The sequence below is a fragment of the Staurois parvus genome, unplaced genomic scaffold (genome assembly GCF_062004578.1).
Source record: "Staurois parvus isolate SC_StPar_1 unplaced genomic scaffold, SC_StPar_1.0 ptg000262l, whole genome shotgun sequence".
NCBI classification, from domain to species: Eukaryota; Metazoa; Chordata; class Amphibia; order Anura; family Ranidae; genus Staurois; species Staurois parvus.
The window spans coordinates 4,581,606-4,599,131 of NW_028318058.1; the positions used below are offsets into that span (position 1 = coordinate 4,581,606).

At 40.3% G+C, this 17,526-nt stretch overlaps 1 protein-coding gene across 1 annotated transcript in view; it reads right to left on the bottom strand.

Moving 5' to 3' along the window:
- IL18R1 (interleukin 18 receptor 1) overlaps positions 1–10,189 on the bottom strand; it is a 28,397-nt gene extending 18,208 nt beyond the window's left edge. Inside the window, exons 1-4 of the mRNA XM_089681210.1 lie at positions 10,061–10,189; positions 7,884–8,109; positions 5,980–6,151; positions 658–826 (exon numbers count right to left, since the gene is read on the bottom strand). Of these exons, the coding sequence (XP_089537336.1) occupies positions 658–826; positions 5,980–6,151; positions 7,884–8,109; positions 10,061–10,163 (670 nt within the window). The 5' untranslated portion in view covers positions 10,164–10,189. The remainder of the gene's footprint in view (positions 1–657; positions 827–5,979; positions 6,152–7,883; positions 8,110–10,060) is intronic.
- Between the last annotated feature and the right edge of the window lie 7,337 nt (positions 10,190–17,526).

A 17,526-nucleotide genomic window follows, 5' to 3' on the forward strand; every position in this document is an offset into this window, starting at 1 on the left:
ATAGCGTCGTAGCTGCATAAATTCAAGTATATATACCATGTTTGCAGACACTATAATCTTCACACAAACCAATTAATTTTTTACTGGTGACATGGAGCAGAATACATTTTATCCTAAATTTCTGAAAACATTTGTTTTTTTAATTGGATATGTTTTATAACAGAAAGTAGAAGATACCGGTTTTTTGTTTTTTTGTTTTTTTTTATAATAAAAAATAAAAACCAGTGGTGATCAAATACCACCAAAAGAAAGCTCCATTTGTGTGAAAAAATTATATAAGTTTCATGTACGCACAGTGTTGCATGACCATGCAATTGCCAGTTAACGTAGAGCAGTGCCAAATAGCAAAAAACTGGTCATGAAGGGGATAAAACCTTCTGGAGCTCAAGTGGTTGAAGTTACTTCAAAATTATACTGCAAAGGAGTTAGTTTTAAAACTATGCACTGCCTGCTCAGAAAGAGGAAATTATACAGGTATAAAGCTTACAACTGAAAAGATTACTATGTAATAGAATCCTTTAAAGGTGGATGCTTGGCTTTTTTAATGCTATTTTAAAAGAAACTATAATTCTTCCTATGTTTTATTATTGTATAATATAGAAAAAAATTATGAAAAAAAAGGACCACAAACATACAACATGTACTATACAACTTTACCTTTCACTTCTTTGGCATGGTCATCTACTATTAGCTTTGTTTTTCCTGAAATGTTGTAATATTGTCCTTTGCGTACATGAGTGATAACATATGTATATATAGCAGAATCTGAAACCTTTAAAGCTTCAAATGAAAGCTTACTGATGTTCTCAGCATACATTTTACAGTCCTAGAAAACAATCCAATATGTTAAAATATATATGTTGAACAAAGCATTAACATGCAAGCACCACATATTTTTTTTAAATGTAGTCTGCTTGTCTATGATTTGTCTTGAAATGCTTGTTGAAGCCGTAGCAGAAAAAATTTTTTTCCAGATATCTTGTAACATAGTTTATTCAAAATGCGCTGACATGCATGCATGATCTTGTAACATGCAGACATTCCCATCACTTTTATTTATTGTACTGTACTAACAAGTATCAGTTAGTTGAAACTTTCTAGCACTGTTTTCAGAGTTTTCTCTAATAGAGCTTCTCTGAGAGTGTTTACTGATGGATCAGTTGCATTTTTAAAGTGAAACTCCAGGAATTTTTTTTTTTTTTGCAAACTTACGAGCTGACAATCACTGTAGTAATCCACTCTTCATACAGTGATGGCCATGATCTTCTGCTCCAGCTGCTATACAGGGAGTTTTCTGATTGGACAAGGTGGAGAGAAGGAGCAGATTACACCACAATATCCTCTTACACCGAGCTAAAGTAAAGTGGACAATGTAAATTTGCAAAAAATAATAATACCTGGAATCCTGCTTTAACCCCCAAAAAAAACAATTAGGCTAATTTACTAAAAAGAGTTACACAGTTTCATAGGTTTAAAAAAACAAACAAACTGCAAACCTCCAAAAACCTCCAAATACACAATCTTATACCATACAGTTGACCCAGAGGAAGACAAAAAAAATTCAATAAAGCATGAAATAACTTGCTCCAGCAAGGAAAAAAAATACTTCCTGATCCTCCAGGAAGCACTTGGCTACTCTCTGGATGAACTACCCCTGGTGTTAATACCTATAAATGTTAGTTTCCATTGTATTTTGTGCATTTAGGAATACATCCAGCTCTATTACTGAGCTGGCCAGAACCAGTTCTTTAGGGAGTTTATTCCACATTTTCCAGCTCTTACTGTGAAGTGGCCTTTCTTCCGTAGGACACAGCGATCACCGGCAGCGCCGGGTACGCGCAGCTGGGGGCGTGTCCTGGAATGATGTCCATGGGTGTCGTCCAAGGATTTCACAAACGTGCTGAAGCCGTCCTTCGGCTATAGCACGGTTGGGAATCAGATAAATCTCTTTTCCCTCCAGATATATAGAGTGCCCTCTATAATGACCTGAAAGTGAATAACTCTAAACCAAGTTCACTATCTGGACCACTGATGTATTTATACATGTTGATCATAACCCCCAATCACCTCTTCTCAACAGAGAATAAATTCAGTTCAGCTAATCTTTCCTCATAGCTGAGCTCCTCCATGCCTTTTATCCGTTTGGTTGCTCTTCTCTGCACTTTGTCCAGTTCTCTGATATTCTTTTTGTCAACAGGTGCCCATAACTGAACTGTATATTCTAGATTAAGTCTTACTAATGATTTGTACAGGGGCAGAATTATGTCTAGTATTTTTTTTTAGTAAAGAAATTACATTAATTTACTTAAGAAATTATTATCTCTTTTAGTTAAGATTTTTTTTTCTAGCTTTTGAAACTACGTTTATGATCTACCAGAACAACCAGATCCTTCTCAACCATTGACTCCACCAGCTATTCACCTTCTAGAATGTATGATGCATTTATCATCCAAGTGCATAACTGTACATTTATCAATATTAGGCCTCATTTGCCACATAGTTGCCCAATTAAATAGTGCATTCAGGTCGGCTTGTAAATTTGAGACATCCTGTAAGAACGTTATTATACTGCATAGCTTGATGTCATCTGAAAACACTGAAATAGTACTTTTATTCCCAAACCCTATATTATTTAAAAATAAGTTAAAAAGTAAGGGTCCCAACACTAAACCTTGGGGTACGCCACTAACAACCCTAGTCCATTTAGCGTATGAATCATTAACTACTCTCTACTATCATCACTACTCTCTGAATACAGTGTTTTAGCCAGTTTTATATCCATTTACAAACTGAATTTTATAAGCCTGTAGACCTTTACTTACATATTAGGCATGCATCGAGAACTGTGTCAAATGCTTTTGCAAAATCCAAATATACTATATCCACAGTTTAAGTTTTTGCTTACCTCTTCATAAAAAGAAATCAGATTTCTTTGACAACTTCTGTCTTTCATGAATCCATGCCGACTATTGCTTAAAATTTTGTTTCTATCAAAAACTCTTCTATGTGGTCTTTTATTAAATTCTCAAATATCTTCCTGACTATAGAAGTTAAACTGACCAGTCTGCAATTACTCCAAAAAGACTTTGATTCCTTTTTTAAATGTAAGAACCACATTACCTTACGCCAATCCAGTAGTGCTATCCCACTCATTAAACAATCTCTAAAAATTAGACACAATGGCCTTGAAATAACAAAACTCAACTCTCTGAGGACATGTAGGTGTATAACATTTGGTTCAGTTGCTTTATTTGCCTTTATTTTATCTGAAATATTTCTGGACCATGTCAATTTGGAGTCATTGTTGATCATTTGGAGCTGTGTCAATACTATCCCCATTAAGGACTTGTGCTCCCCCATTTTCCTTTGTATACACAGAGCTGAAGAAAGTATTTAATAAATTGCCTTCTCTTTGTACCCATTCTCCAACTCAAAATGATCTTGTAAAGGGCCTACATGCTCAAACCTGACCTTTTTACAGTTTTTAAATGCTCTTTTTCTTATTATTTATAGCTTTTTGTAACTTTGGACGTGAGCTACGTCAGTTTTCTTTTTCGCATTATAACCTTATTGCCCATGGGAAACTATTTTGCAGTGTGTTCACATAGGTCATTTTGAAGAATTCCCATTTCTGTTCTGTGTACATGGATGCCAATATTTCTCCTAGTCTTAATCCTGATTAGAAACAGTCAGCCTTGGAAAATCTGCTCTCCTAAAGTTCAGTGTTTTTATATTTCCAGAATGTGCTTGTTGTCTATAGCTAACATTAAATTAAATCATGTTATGGCCGGGATGTTCTGTTATATGAACATTAATAATAAGGCTCCACAATGGAATACGCATGCATCATACATACTAGGGGGAGTACAACTGGGGGAATCAATGGTGGAGAAGGATCTGGGAGTTCTGGTAGATCACAAGCTTAACAATGGCATGCAATGCCAAGCTGCGGTTTCTAAAGCAAGCAAAATCCTCTCTTGTATTAAAGAGGTATAGACTCCAGAGAGAGAGATATCATTATTACCCCGGTACAAATCATTAGTAACACCTCATCTGGAATATGCAGTTCAGTTTTGGGCACCAATTTCTCAAAAATAATATTGGAGAACTGGAGAAAGTGAAGGGAAGGGCAACCAAACTGATAAGAGGCATGGAAGAGCTCAGCTATTTCTGTTACAATGTGTGTACAAGAGGGCTCAGAAGAAAATAAAGTAGGAGCAAAAACTTTGCAGGCTAGCACTGGCTTTTTCTTTGCATGCAAATTCATAGGTATGGCAAAGGTGGGCTTATCTCTCACCATTTCATTTTTAAGGCTGTTTGCTTCGGGGTCCAATAACCATTTAATCATCCAATGGTTACCATATGATTATGGAAATATGTAACCCATACATGGAGTCATGATTGGTATATGGTTTGTACAATTCATATACAATCATGTGGCAGTCAGAATGTATGATTTGAAAATCATCAGAACTAGTTAGTGTTAGTCAGTGATTATTTACCTGTATTGTTGGAGCACATGAAATTCATGCATCTGTCATTGTAGGTGATATAAAAATAAGGTTTTCCAGGGTCTGATTCATTCTAATGGAAGGAACATGGAACACTTTTGGGTAGAACTCGGTTTTAAATGCACTCTCTACATATCCAGATACAATCGGGTACATAGCTAGTAAAACATAGTTGGTATTTTAAGCTTTATGTAGGAAAATATCTATAAAATTGGTTTGGGGGGGATTTAGTAAAGCTGCTACTCCACTTTTCTCGTGTTAATCCCTCTTGTTAATGTGTTGGGCCAAATTATCGCACACCAAAATCAGGCAGTTCTAAAACGCATAATTTTTACATTATGGTGCAGTGCCTGCACCAACTTCAAAATAATATGCTGACAATTTATATCTTACAAAAGTGGAGCCATCTCTCTTGGCGTACAGAAAGAGACCCTGGTGCAGACAGATTTTGCAAAAGTATCTGGCACATCTTCTAAAAGAGACCAAATTCAATTCTATGTAGGTACAGTACATGATTTTGGCACACACTATGCCACTTTTAGAACACATGCAAGACATCTATCTTCACCAGTCTTTATGAGCTCCAGAGATTGCGTTACCCAAAGTAACTATATTTTAATTTCTGTTCAACTTAATCCAAAGTCATCACATGTTCAGATGCTATGATTTGTGTATATAACCTAAAAGTTATCTCAAACAGAAACAAAATTACCCATTTTTAACCTATTTGCTTCTAAAACTGTGTAGGATATACAGCCTCAGTTATTCTGGCAATTGGGTTGTCAGTTGAGGATTGTGCCAATGGCAAACAACTGACACCAGGACCATTCAGTATTTGTTTTATGTCCTCCCTTGACCAAACATGTAAAATGACACAATTTGAATACACCAAGGAAAACTGCTTTGCCCACTGTAACACACCTTTGGTGCTATAATTTAAAAGTTGTATTATATGTAAGAGTGTATGGATTTGTATTTTCTCAGTCACAATCAATTTAGGACTAATTGCTATTGATCACATGTATGAAGATTTTTGATTTGATTTTTTTGATTTATTTATTCATATAATTTGTTTGATTCACTAGTCACAGTGACCCACTATTTATTATTGTTATTTATGTTATTATTGTATTTATTGGTCACAGAGAGTTATGAATTGTTATAGTTAAACAATCATGCACCTCTAGGAGAAAGAGATATATATACTAGGTAATAGGAGCGCGGCACTATTTATTTATAATTTTGTATATACACTAGCAAGTGAGTCGGTGCAAGTGCCAGCGCACCAAACACATCATATATAATAATATAATATTATATATTACCCACTGAATACCTCATTTCATAATAGCTCACAAGTATTTATTATTTGTATTATATGTTTTTGTATTATGAGATATGTAAAATAATTAGCCCAGCACATTACTGATTTCACCTATAGGACATGTTACGGAAATTATATATGTACCTTATACCATACAACGGAGTAGCTAGTGCTTTTATATTTATCAGTTAGATTATATTTGATAATTGCTGCTGTTCCCTCAGTCTTTGATAAAAGGTTTGCTGACAACACATCTCTGCAATAGTTGGGATTTTTCTTCTTTACATTCAAAGCTTTTACTGTGTAGTCTTTTCCCCTAAAAAAAAGATGAACTAAAATGACACTTTTGACCTCAGAAAAACTTGCTACATTCACAAGTGTTTAAAATATAACAACATTTTGTTTAAAAATTTTCAGAACCCCCTTTCTCCCTCTATGTCTTCCACTGGGATAAGGGTTAGCTACCATTTCTGCATCTAAGCTTCTCCACTTGGTGAAACATAGAAATGGCTGTTGTTATGCTGGTCACATCTTTTCTGTCTTTTACTTTTTAAATTGACTTAAAAATATATACAAGATTTAATAACTCCTAAAAGAGAAAAAAAGCCATGTTTGCCTCCCCCAACCCTCCTCCCCACAAAAAAAGCAATATATGTCTTGCTTATCTGTCATAATTAACATGCTGTGAAAGTAACAGGCTCACAGCTGAACTGTGAAAATAGCTCTGAAGCTAAATATCTAATGCCACCAGGATCACATATCTGCGTTTGCTTCGGCACGGCAGCCCATTCATTCATTCAGGTGCATGTGCCTTTTTGAAAACTGCGGTTTCCCTGCAGTTCCCAAAATTGCACTGTGGGCTGAGATGCGTGGGGGTGGCATTCAAAATAAATGGCAGCCCCACGCGTCTCTTAACAGCAGCCTGATTCAGCTGCTGGTGGTTGCGGGTACAGGAACCAATGCAATTCCCGTAACCAGCAGGCACAGTGTGAACAGAGCCGAAGACATAGTTGATTTACTAAAGGAGTAGGGGTTGTTTACATTTCTTATTATATGTTCACTTTCCAAAGTAAATGGTAACAAACAAGATGAATCTGTTAAAGCGGTTCTATACCCTGTTAGAAAAAATTAAAACTTTTATTTGCAAGAACACTAACCTGTCCAGAGATCCAGTGCCATCTTCACCTGAACCAGTTCTTCGCTGGACTTTTGGTTCCTGGCACTGGACCTGTGACATGTCCAAGAAGGTTGTGGGCAGGGAAGGGGGGGGGGGCAGGGACTTCCAGTGGATCCACCAGGGTGATCCGTCCAGAAGTGGTAGTGGGTACCTGACAACACCATGTAACCGCCCCTCTCCAAAAATAAGAGCCAAAAATAGAAGAGGGGGGGGGAGGGCATAAAGCAGAAATTCCCCTTTGGGGTTAAGTTCCACTATACCTGTGAATATCCAGTCAAAAAAAATAAATAGGATTTTTGTTGCCACAGCACTGGGTATTCAAAAGGGTTGATTTACTAAAGGAAATAGATTGTTCACTTTCCAAGGTAAGATGCACTGTGCAAAGGGAATTTTTGCCAAGAGCTTAGCGAATCACGTGAAGATCTGCTGACTTTCATCTTTCAATCACCTGTTAGCAAAAATTTCCTTGCACATGATTGGGGTATTCTTTGCAAAGTGAAATTTCACAACATTCGCTAATCTCTGAGAAACGTTTCTTTGTACTCTGCAACTTCCCTTGCAAGTTGAACTGACTATTTGCCTTTAGTAAATCAATGTGAACACAGCTTCACCTTATTATAACTTTTATTTTGCAAAGTGAACATAAAAGAAGTTTTATACCTTTTTAACATGTAAGTATTAGTAGCATTAAACTAGTATATATGGATGATAATTTGATGCTATAGGGGAAAAGTGCCTTATAAATATTGGTTGTTGCTTCCCAGAAATTCACAGTTAAAAGCTAGGAAACAAAGTGCTCCTATGACTTATTTACACTGTCTCCAGCAGACTAACTCTTATTGTAGGACAAATAAATATTAATTTTACTTACTGCATAGTACAGATGTATTCCCCAGAATCATTTAAACATAGTGGCCAAAATTCAAGCAGATTTCCCTTCATGAGAATCCGACTGTCTATATCTGCAGAAATAATTTCTGAAGAATTGAACGATAATCTTTTGTGCCAGTTGACTGTTACCTCTGTATCATTACTTTTGGGGATGTTTTCATCACATTTTAAAACACAGTATTCATCCTCAAAGTGACATGGATATACTTAAAAAAAAAGGAAAAAAAAAACGTTTATCAATAATGATTTAAGGCATTAGACAAACTCAGGATTGTACAGCTGAAATGTAACTCCACGTTTGTCCAGTCTAAACATAAAGGAGTAAAAACATTTATTATATTTGTAGTTGTATTGGGTTCCCACTGTAGTTTTACATTTTAAGTTCTGTTCTTGGAAAATTTTGTTCCTGGAAACTGGAGTTTTAAAAAATAAATTTTGTAGAGATATTTTTGCTTTATGATTATAGTTCAGCAGTTCTATACCATACAGGTACCAGTTAAGGTTCTCTGTGTTTGGATGGCCTTCATTTATATTTTTATTTAGGAAGATGACACATGGGTGTTTTAGTCAAATTTGATTCAAATCAGTAATATTTGTAAAAGCTAATATTGTCAAAATAATTACCTTGTCTCTCTATATGACAAGAAACAAAAAAAGTATAGTTTGGATCCTCTGGCTTAGACTACATTCACACGGCCGCTCAGAGGAAGCCAGGGGCGGCTGATGACGAGAAACAGTAGACTGCAAGGTTTAGCTACCTCTACATGTAGAAAACTATCCAAATGCATGCGGTCACGTGAATGTACACGGGAGCATATCTACAGACAGTTTCCAGGGTCGGTCAGAGGCTCTGTTTGCATGTAACCACTCGGATTAGCAGTTACAAGTGAACGGGAGTAATGCTGGTTATCGATTTGTACAGAGTACAAATCTGACAGTAGCGGCCAACAGCTCCTGCTAGTTGCACGCAATGGCGTTGATCTACTAAAACCGGACAGTGCAAAATCTGGTGCAGCTGTGCACAGTAGCCAATCAGCTTCTAACTTCAGCTTGTTCAGTTAAACTTTGCCAATAAACCCTGGAAGTTGATTGGTTTCTATGCAGATCTACCCCAGATTTTGTACTCTTCCGTTTTAGTAAATCAACCCCATGGTGTGCAGGCAGTGTTTACAACCTCTGACAAAAATCTACTGCGTCTTTCAACTGGCCACTCCTGGCCATTGCTTTTGGCCATGTGAATGTAACCTTACAGTTCCTAAAACAAGTGTATTCTTTGAAATTAAATTATTCTTTTACAAAAGTGTACTTGTGAAGAAAACACATTTCTTAAATAAATGAACACTAAAATAACTCCTGCACAATCACCAAAACCAAAGTGGGTATATTATAAATTACGCTGCACTTTGTTAATAAGATAATATTTCTTAAATAATAAAAAAGGCAAATTATCTGTACCTGCTGTTATATAAAATACATACATAAATGCATTAATAAAAGGATTTATTGGAACGTGAATGCTTTGTTGTATGCATAATGTCCCAAACATACAAGTAAGCTAATTTTCTCCTTCAGTAGATTTCACTGAAATGGGAACAGAATGATCTCTGGTTCGCTTCACATTTGAGAAAATATGAAAATGTCAATCAGAACTCACTCTAGTAGTAACCATCACAGTAAGATCTGACTATACTTGAAAAAAAAAAAAGGTAAACCCTTTATCTCAAATGCCTGCTGTGACTTTGGTTACATCCGCAGAATATGTTTGCCGGTTTTCTGAAGCTCATGGATGCTAACCAAATCCAAACATTGCCCTGCAGCACCAGAATGTATGCCAATCATGTAATCAGTATGGGTCCAGGGAAATTCCCTCTATTGAATATTATTCCTTTATTTAACTTTGTTATTTTTTTTATTAACAAAAAGCCATTAATTTCTGATGCTAAACATTACCATTCACATGTTTAATGCAATGACAGCTATGCTGTATCTTATGCCTTTTTGCCTTTTTTATGCCTTATGACTTTCAGTAATCATAGCATTTAGTTATAATAAAACATACATCACACATGAAAGTGTTAGGAAAATTGTTATTCTAGCACTACAAAAGTAAGACGGGTTTGTTTTTTTACACATAAAACATAAAAAAAATGTACTTACCAAGTTCCATCAGACAGACAACCACAAAAATGAAGCACGCAGCTTTTTGTCTGTACATGGCCTTTATCTTCACAGACTCCAAATTTTGTGAGTGACTTTTCATTTATTGTCAGGCACAGTTCTGGGGCACTCACCGGTGATCTTAGTCATTTGGCTGATTTCCTTTACTACAAATAAAAGTCACACACACTGTTTGCCTTTCAGGTTTGTACCAGGAAGCAGTTACGCAATTTCTGCTGCTTAATGGTAAGCTATGTGCACACAGATGACTAGGTAAAAAAAAAATTACATTTTCTTCTTGACATGTTCCTTTTTCAGATTGAATAATGTATACTCTATGTTAAACTTTCAAACAGTCCTGCATAAGAGTTGATAACAAAGGATGCCTAGCATTTCCCTTTTTTTCAATTATAGAAATTTCTTTTCATCTTGTTACGGCTTAATTTTCCCTGGATTCAAGCCCAAAGTCTACTAACAGCCATTCCAAATAAGGATGAGCTCAGGTGTGTTTGGATCCTAGTCCAAACCCACCTAAGTGATCCCACCAGGAAGTCATCTGTACTGTGCTAATCATAAGTGGCCGAGGAATTCCCTGCCCCACAGCCACACAGATATACTCTCCTCTCATATATACAGCTGTAAGGAAAGACAAGGGATACAAGGCAGGAGAGAGTTAATACATAGATTCTTTAGAAGGGTGGCCACTTACCGTTATTGGCCAGTTCACGGAGAGTAGATGGAGCTGCTGGGGGCATTTGGGGAGAAGATCCAAAGAGCAGTAAATCCCTTGGAGAAATGGACATGAAGGAATCTTGAATTCTTCCTGTTGTCCCTCCATCATGAGTGACCTGGAATCCAACTTGGCACAATTGCGGTCGGCCACCGCCTCCAGGGGCACAGACTGGCAGCAAAAACAGGTTTCCTCCATGCTCGTGGGGGGGGGTTAGAGTCCTGACTCGGGGGAGCTGCCTCTTCAGCACACTCGGAGGTCCCAGCCTCTGGAGTGTTTTAGCCCCTCTGCATCCCCCAGAGCTCAGCGCCACATTGGGAGTCCCTTCGGGGACCCTCCAGGCCCGTCGCCACAGCCCTCTCTAGCTGTGTCTGGCACGTGCCCTGGGAGAAATCCTTGCCACAGATGAAGTTCTTCCAGGTGGGACCCCCCCAGCTGTGCCCCCCCGGTCCCACCTGGTCATCATGGGATTCAGGACTGGGCAGCTGCCTCTGCTGGTGAGGCTCTGGTTGGCAGGGCAGCTTGGCGCAGGAGTGTTCCCCCAGGGGGAGCTCGGCCTATTGGGAGAAGTAGCCAGAGGCCCTTCTCAGTGCATTTACGGGTATGCGGTGGCCCCAGATGTCAGTGTCCCCAGCCAGGCAACTCAGACCTGGACCATGGAAGCCAGGGGGAAGCAGCCCAGGAGTTCTGGTGAAGGGTTGAGGTCTCCCCACAAATGCTGTGTGGGCAGCCAGCCTAGACCTGCGATCTCCAGAATGGCCGGATGGATGTCTCAGCTGTCAGGTTCGAGTGTGAGCTGTCCAGCTCTGAAGATGGAGAGGTGCCTAGAGGTTCTCCTGCGGTGGATTCGGGAGCAGTGGCTGTGGGTCTTCTGCCTGATCAGCCTGGTGAGTGTTCTGTGTCTGTTTCTTCTTCTTTTCAGTATGCGTTCAATGCTGTGCTCAGTTTGGGGGCGAGGTACAGTGAAATGCAGGTTTTGGGGCTTCTTTGTCTGGGGTTCCTGCGACTCCTGCTCCTCATATAGTGGAACCAGGGTCTGCTGCATACAGGGCAACCCCAGGACTGCAGGGTTTGCTAGTGGGCTTGCAGACTTTGTCTCAGCAGTTTGACGCAGGCTTGACTGATGGCTCTACCCTGGTGTCTGCAGCCCCAGCCGGCAAAGCTGCTGAAGTTTCTGCGGGGTCTGATCTTGTCGTGGATTCCTCTTCTAGTTCTGGATAAGTGGTGTTATCGGGGGCTTCTTCACCGGCGATCCAGGGGATCCAGTGGGAGACCTAAAAAGGGGAGGTTCACCGACATCATCCACTTGGCGGATTTGGTGAAATGTGAAGTGTACGTGTGCTTTGAGGGTCCCTTAGGAGCCTAAAGTACAGGAAAAATTTTGGAAAGGTGAGCACGTTGAGATCTTCATGTTGCTCCTCTTGAAGAAGTACAACCTGGATAGGCTGAAGCCAGAGAAATCCAAGAAGGAGGATGAGGAGAAGCATTGTTTCCGGTTGATATCACACACTTTTAGTAATTGGTTGCATGCCTTTGCCATCTTGGCTAGTGTGATCGGGGAAAAACATCTGGAGAACTGTTTGGCCCTCTTTTGTTATTTGGATGCCATCAGCAAGGCCCACAGGTTGTACGTGGTTGCAGTATGACGAGCAGTTTTGCCAATGTAAGGCAATCCGCCCGTCTTTGTGTTGGGATCATAATGACATCAGCTTATGGATGCAGCTGATGACTTCGGCATGGGCAGCTTCATCCTTTTTTATGACCAAGGCCACTAGTCCAAGTACCCCTGGGCAGTTGGCTGCTAAGCGACAGGGGTATTGCTGGCAATTCAACAAAGCTGCATGCCATTTCGGCACCATCTGTTGATTCAAACATGAATGGTCCGGTTGCGGTGGCACCCACGCCCTCTCTCGATGCTTTTAACAGGGTAAGGGCTGTCCTGAAATCTCTTCAAGTAAGAGGGATGATGCTGGTGAGGGTGGAAAGGATGCTGCATTTCCTAAATAGGTATCCAGGTTTGGCAGCTGTAATCTGGTTGTTCAGTTGGTTTTGTTATTTCTTGTTCTCTTGCTCGTATCCCCCCCCCATGGCGGACAACTTGCATTCAACTCGGTTACATCCTGAAGTGGTTTTTGAAAAAAAGGTTGCCTTGGGCTGCATGGCCAGCCCGTTCACTTCGCTGGATGATTTAGTGGTCTCTCCGTTGGGCCTCCTTCCCAAGAAGGAGCCTAATAATTTTTTCTTGATCCACCACTCCTTTCCCAAAGGTGGTTTGGTTAATGATGCTATCGATCCAGAACAGGGGCTGACTGACAACTCATGGGGCCCCCAGGCAATAGGGGATCATGGGGCCCCTGTGTCCTTGCCCAAACTCAAAAAAGCCTATGAAAAAGGTACCAGGGGCATCTCATGGGGCCCCTTACTGACCCCGGGCCCTCGGGCAGTGCCCGAGTTTCCAAATGGTCAGTCCGCCCCTGATCCAGAGGCTTGCGCGATGTCTTATACTTTATTTGATGCTGCTCTCTTTTGTGTGGGGCATTACAAGCAGGATTCCCTCATGGCTACGGACATTGTGGCAGCTTTCCGTTTGCTGCCCACTCATCCTTAGAGTTTTCACCTTCGGGGTTGCCAGTTGTTGGATTCTATGCAGCTTTTACCGGTGCCTCCCCATGGGCTGTACTTTCTTTAAAATGTTCAGTTAGTTTGTCATAGTGCCCTCTTGTCCGCAGTGTTGGAAGTAATTAGTATACTGATGGATACATTTTAGCAAGGCGTGTCGGAACTAGATACCAGCGAAGTAGTGTTTTGTAATTGGATTCGATAAGAGCAGTATTAATCGAAATCTTTGATAGCGTATGGGCCGCATTCCGCCTAATGTCCAGGTCTAGTGAGCTATTCAAATTCCTTTCCCATTGAGTCATGTAAGAGAATTTAGTGAGTGGATCAACAAGGGAAGCATAGATAATGGACAAACGACCCTTCATCATCCCAGTTGCCCCACAGAACATGATAACATGTGGCCAGCCACCTTTCAGCCTCGTTGGCCTAGTGTGGTTCCTGTCTTCTGTCACCCATGCATACCAGCTACAAAACAGCATGACAGAATTTTGTCTGAGCCTATGCATTTTCTCTGGAGCACTTGGGGGGACTGGTGGTTCTGAGGAGTCAAAGAAGAGGCCCTTGTGGAGGAAGGGGAAGAGCTGACGGTGGAACAGCACCACAAGCTAAAGCAGTGTGTCCATGCTTACTGGACCACGTAGCTGTGTTGTCTAGTGATAAAGACATATTATCTTCCACATGCTGTAGGAAGGCAGGGATGATTTTCTGAGCAAAATAATGGTGTCTGGGTATCTGTCACTGGGGTGTAGACCAAACCATAAAATTCCAGAGTTTGGAATGGGAGCAGCTGCAAGGTCAGTAGTAGGCGACTTACAGTCTGACCATTCTAAGCGTGGCCCCATGCTGACCCACTTACCCACTTGAGGTGACATAAGGTAAGCCTTTGAAACCCTGTGTGAGACTTTACTCTCTTTTGCTAGAGACTGCAAATTTTACAGTGGATAGATCTGGGGAAACTTGTGGAGGAAAGAAATGGAAAGTGAGGAATGAAGAAAAGGATTGCTGGCTTTTTGTTGCTGACCAGGATTACTGAGGTGCTGCTCCCACGAGCTTTGTGTTGCAGATTCATGTGTCTTCTCAAATATGTGGTACCCAAATCGCTGGTGGTTTTACCTTGGTTTATATGCTGCAGGTCACAATGGCACTGTGAGAAGCAGATGTGTTACAAAAAGGCCCAGACCTCAGAACTCTGTGGACCTGTTTTAGGAATAGCAGTGGGCTGACCCATGGGGCAGTACCATCTGGTGGAATAGGATGACTGCTTTCTCCAATCCTGTGCAAACTGCCCCTGTCCCTGGACAAAATCATTCCTCACTGTTGTTCTGCCTTTCCCTTCTTTTCCTCCTCTTCAACCTCTGGCACCCACATGCAGTCTGCCAACTTATCATCCCCATCCACCTCATCACTGGAGCCCTCTGGACAGTAAGCTGCAGGAACATTGCTGCCTTTTAGATCTCCATGTCTGATGCCCCCCGCCTTCTATGGTTCTGGGGAGCCCACTTCATTGTTCTCATCTGAAATGAGAAATTCTTGTGCAAGACCAAGATCCTCTTCCTGTACATAGTTACTGAAGTAATTATTAAATTATTTAGTTAACTCCAGTTTTCAGGACTAGGAGGAGATTAGCAGGTTTGGGGGTAAGGGGGGTGAAGAAGAAGAGGGTACATTTACAGCAGTTGCAGGCTGGTTGCTCTGTACCTGCTGAAACTTGCGATAAGCATTGCGATGTTGGTATGTGAGTTTTTACTGGGGGAGTAACGAATTATCATAATCTATCCATTGTTTGCTAGTCAATGGGGCTGATGACAACCAGTACCTTGCAATCAACTTCCTAGCCAGATATAACAGTCTAGATACCATAATATACCCTCCAGGTTGGAACATTTCTTGGTCCAGTGCCCCAAGAAAACAGTGCACAGGATTCTGGGGAACAGTATATTGTGACACTAAGGAAATAAGCTGGAGGGCCTCACTCCAATATCTATGCAGCTTTGGGCAGCACTAGAGCATTTGAATGAAGTCACCTTATTGTACCCCACACCTTGCGTAATCAGGTGAATCTCGCCTGCCCTACCGGTACAATTGCACAGGGGTCATATACGTCCAACGAAGAATAATCAATTGTGACAATTTATGAGAGGGAGAAAGAGATATCATCGGAACAGATTCAAGGGCAGCGTCCCAGACATCTCCGGCAAGCTCTCCAACATCCCGGGACCACTGCATCCTACCCCAGAAACTAGCAGGATCCTGCACCGTGGACAACAACTGGAAGTAAACCTGAGAAATCATGCCCTTTGTATGGGTTGCCCGAGTTACATCCTTAAGAAAAATTGAGTCTGTCAAGGTGAGATTGGAGAACAGAGACTGGGCCTGCACTGCATGGTGTAACTGAAGATATCGGTAAAATTGCTTATGCGTGAACTTAAATTTTGTTTGCAATTGTGAAAAGGACTTCAGAGTTTCCCCTGAGTACAGCTGAGATATCAATTTCAAGCCTCATTCTCTCCATTCACAGAAACCCTCAAATTTAGCTAATTCTACATATTGCTGATTGTTTCACAAGGGAGTGCTAGAGAGGAACCCGGTGACCTGAAAGGATGCTTTTGCCGCACTCTACACGTGCCTCAGAAGGTCCATGGTTGGAGCCGTAGATGGGAGAACCGATAGAGCCATCTCAAAATGAGAGAGAGCCGAAATGGTAGTGTCAAAAAGGGAAATCAGACCCATAATAGGATCAGTAGTGTCAGATAAATCCCACCCAACTAGATGTTGCAATTGGGCTGCCAGGACATACAATCTAGGCTCAGGAACTGCCAACCCCCCTGAATCCTTGCAACGTGGACAATTTTATACTAGCCATCCGTTTTTTCCAAATGAGGCACAGAAACTGGGTCTCTACATGGCAGAACCATTTCCGAGGAGAATTGGAAATGGGAGAATTATGAAAAATATAGAGAAGTTGTGGGGCCCAAATCATTTTAATCAGATTAACCCTGCCCACCACTGACAAAGGAAGTTTGCAACAACTGTTGCATTTCAGTCTTTGCTGATAGAGTAGAGGTAAAAGATTGAGAGATAAATACTGTCTAGGATCAGGAGAGCACCACCCCCAGATACTTAAATGTAGATACTAATTGTATTTGCTGTACACAGGCCAGGAGGGGAAGGTCCGCAAGATCCACGGACATCAACACCAATTTATGCCAACTGATTTTAAGGCCAAAAAAGCCACCAAAACATCCAATAAGAACATTACTGCATCTAAGAATGTAGAAGTATCGCCCAAATACAACAGTGTGTCATCCGCATAAAGGGATATCTTTTCCGAGAGAACACCCCTATTAAAACCTATAATGTCCGGAAATTGTCACATGAATAGCCTCTACTCCTTTAGTAAATCAACCCCATAATGGTGAGAAATATCACTTCACCAGGTTAGAAGTTGCCCTGGACAGACCAAAGTTCCTGTGTGTGTGGGAGCTGATTAAAAATAGTTTTTTCAGTCAACAAATCATAATATGCAAAGTGGTGGAAATTCCCTTGTATACATTAACTGTAATAGATTAGCAATGGATTTATAACACACCTTCCATAACTTCTGCACACATTTCACATATATTATATTTGTATGTGTATCCTTCAAAAAACACAGACATTAGCAAAAGAAAATTCCATTTTACTTTTTTATTGTCAATTTACTTTTTTTTAAAGAGGTGTATTGTACATGTTTCTGATTTACTGTATGGATAACATAACTACTGTATATGCAGTTATGGCCAAAATTATTGGCACCCCTGCATTTCTGTCAGATAATGCACCTCATCGCCCAGAAAAGTGTTGCAATTACAAATGTTTAGGTATTCTCATGTTTATTTCTTTTGTTTGTATTGGTATGACACAAAAAGTGAAGAAACAAAAAACCAAATCTGACACATTCCACACAGAACTCAAAAAATGGCCTGGACAAAATTATTGTTACCTTCTCAAAATTTTAAGAAATAACTGCACTCCTGTAATTTGTAATTAATCTCACCTGTATCAATTAACAGGTGCTGACCATATATAAATCATGCAGGCAACCAGGTAAAATGGTGAAAAATTGACTCAAACCTTC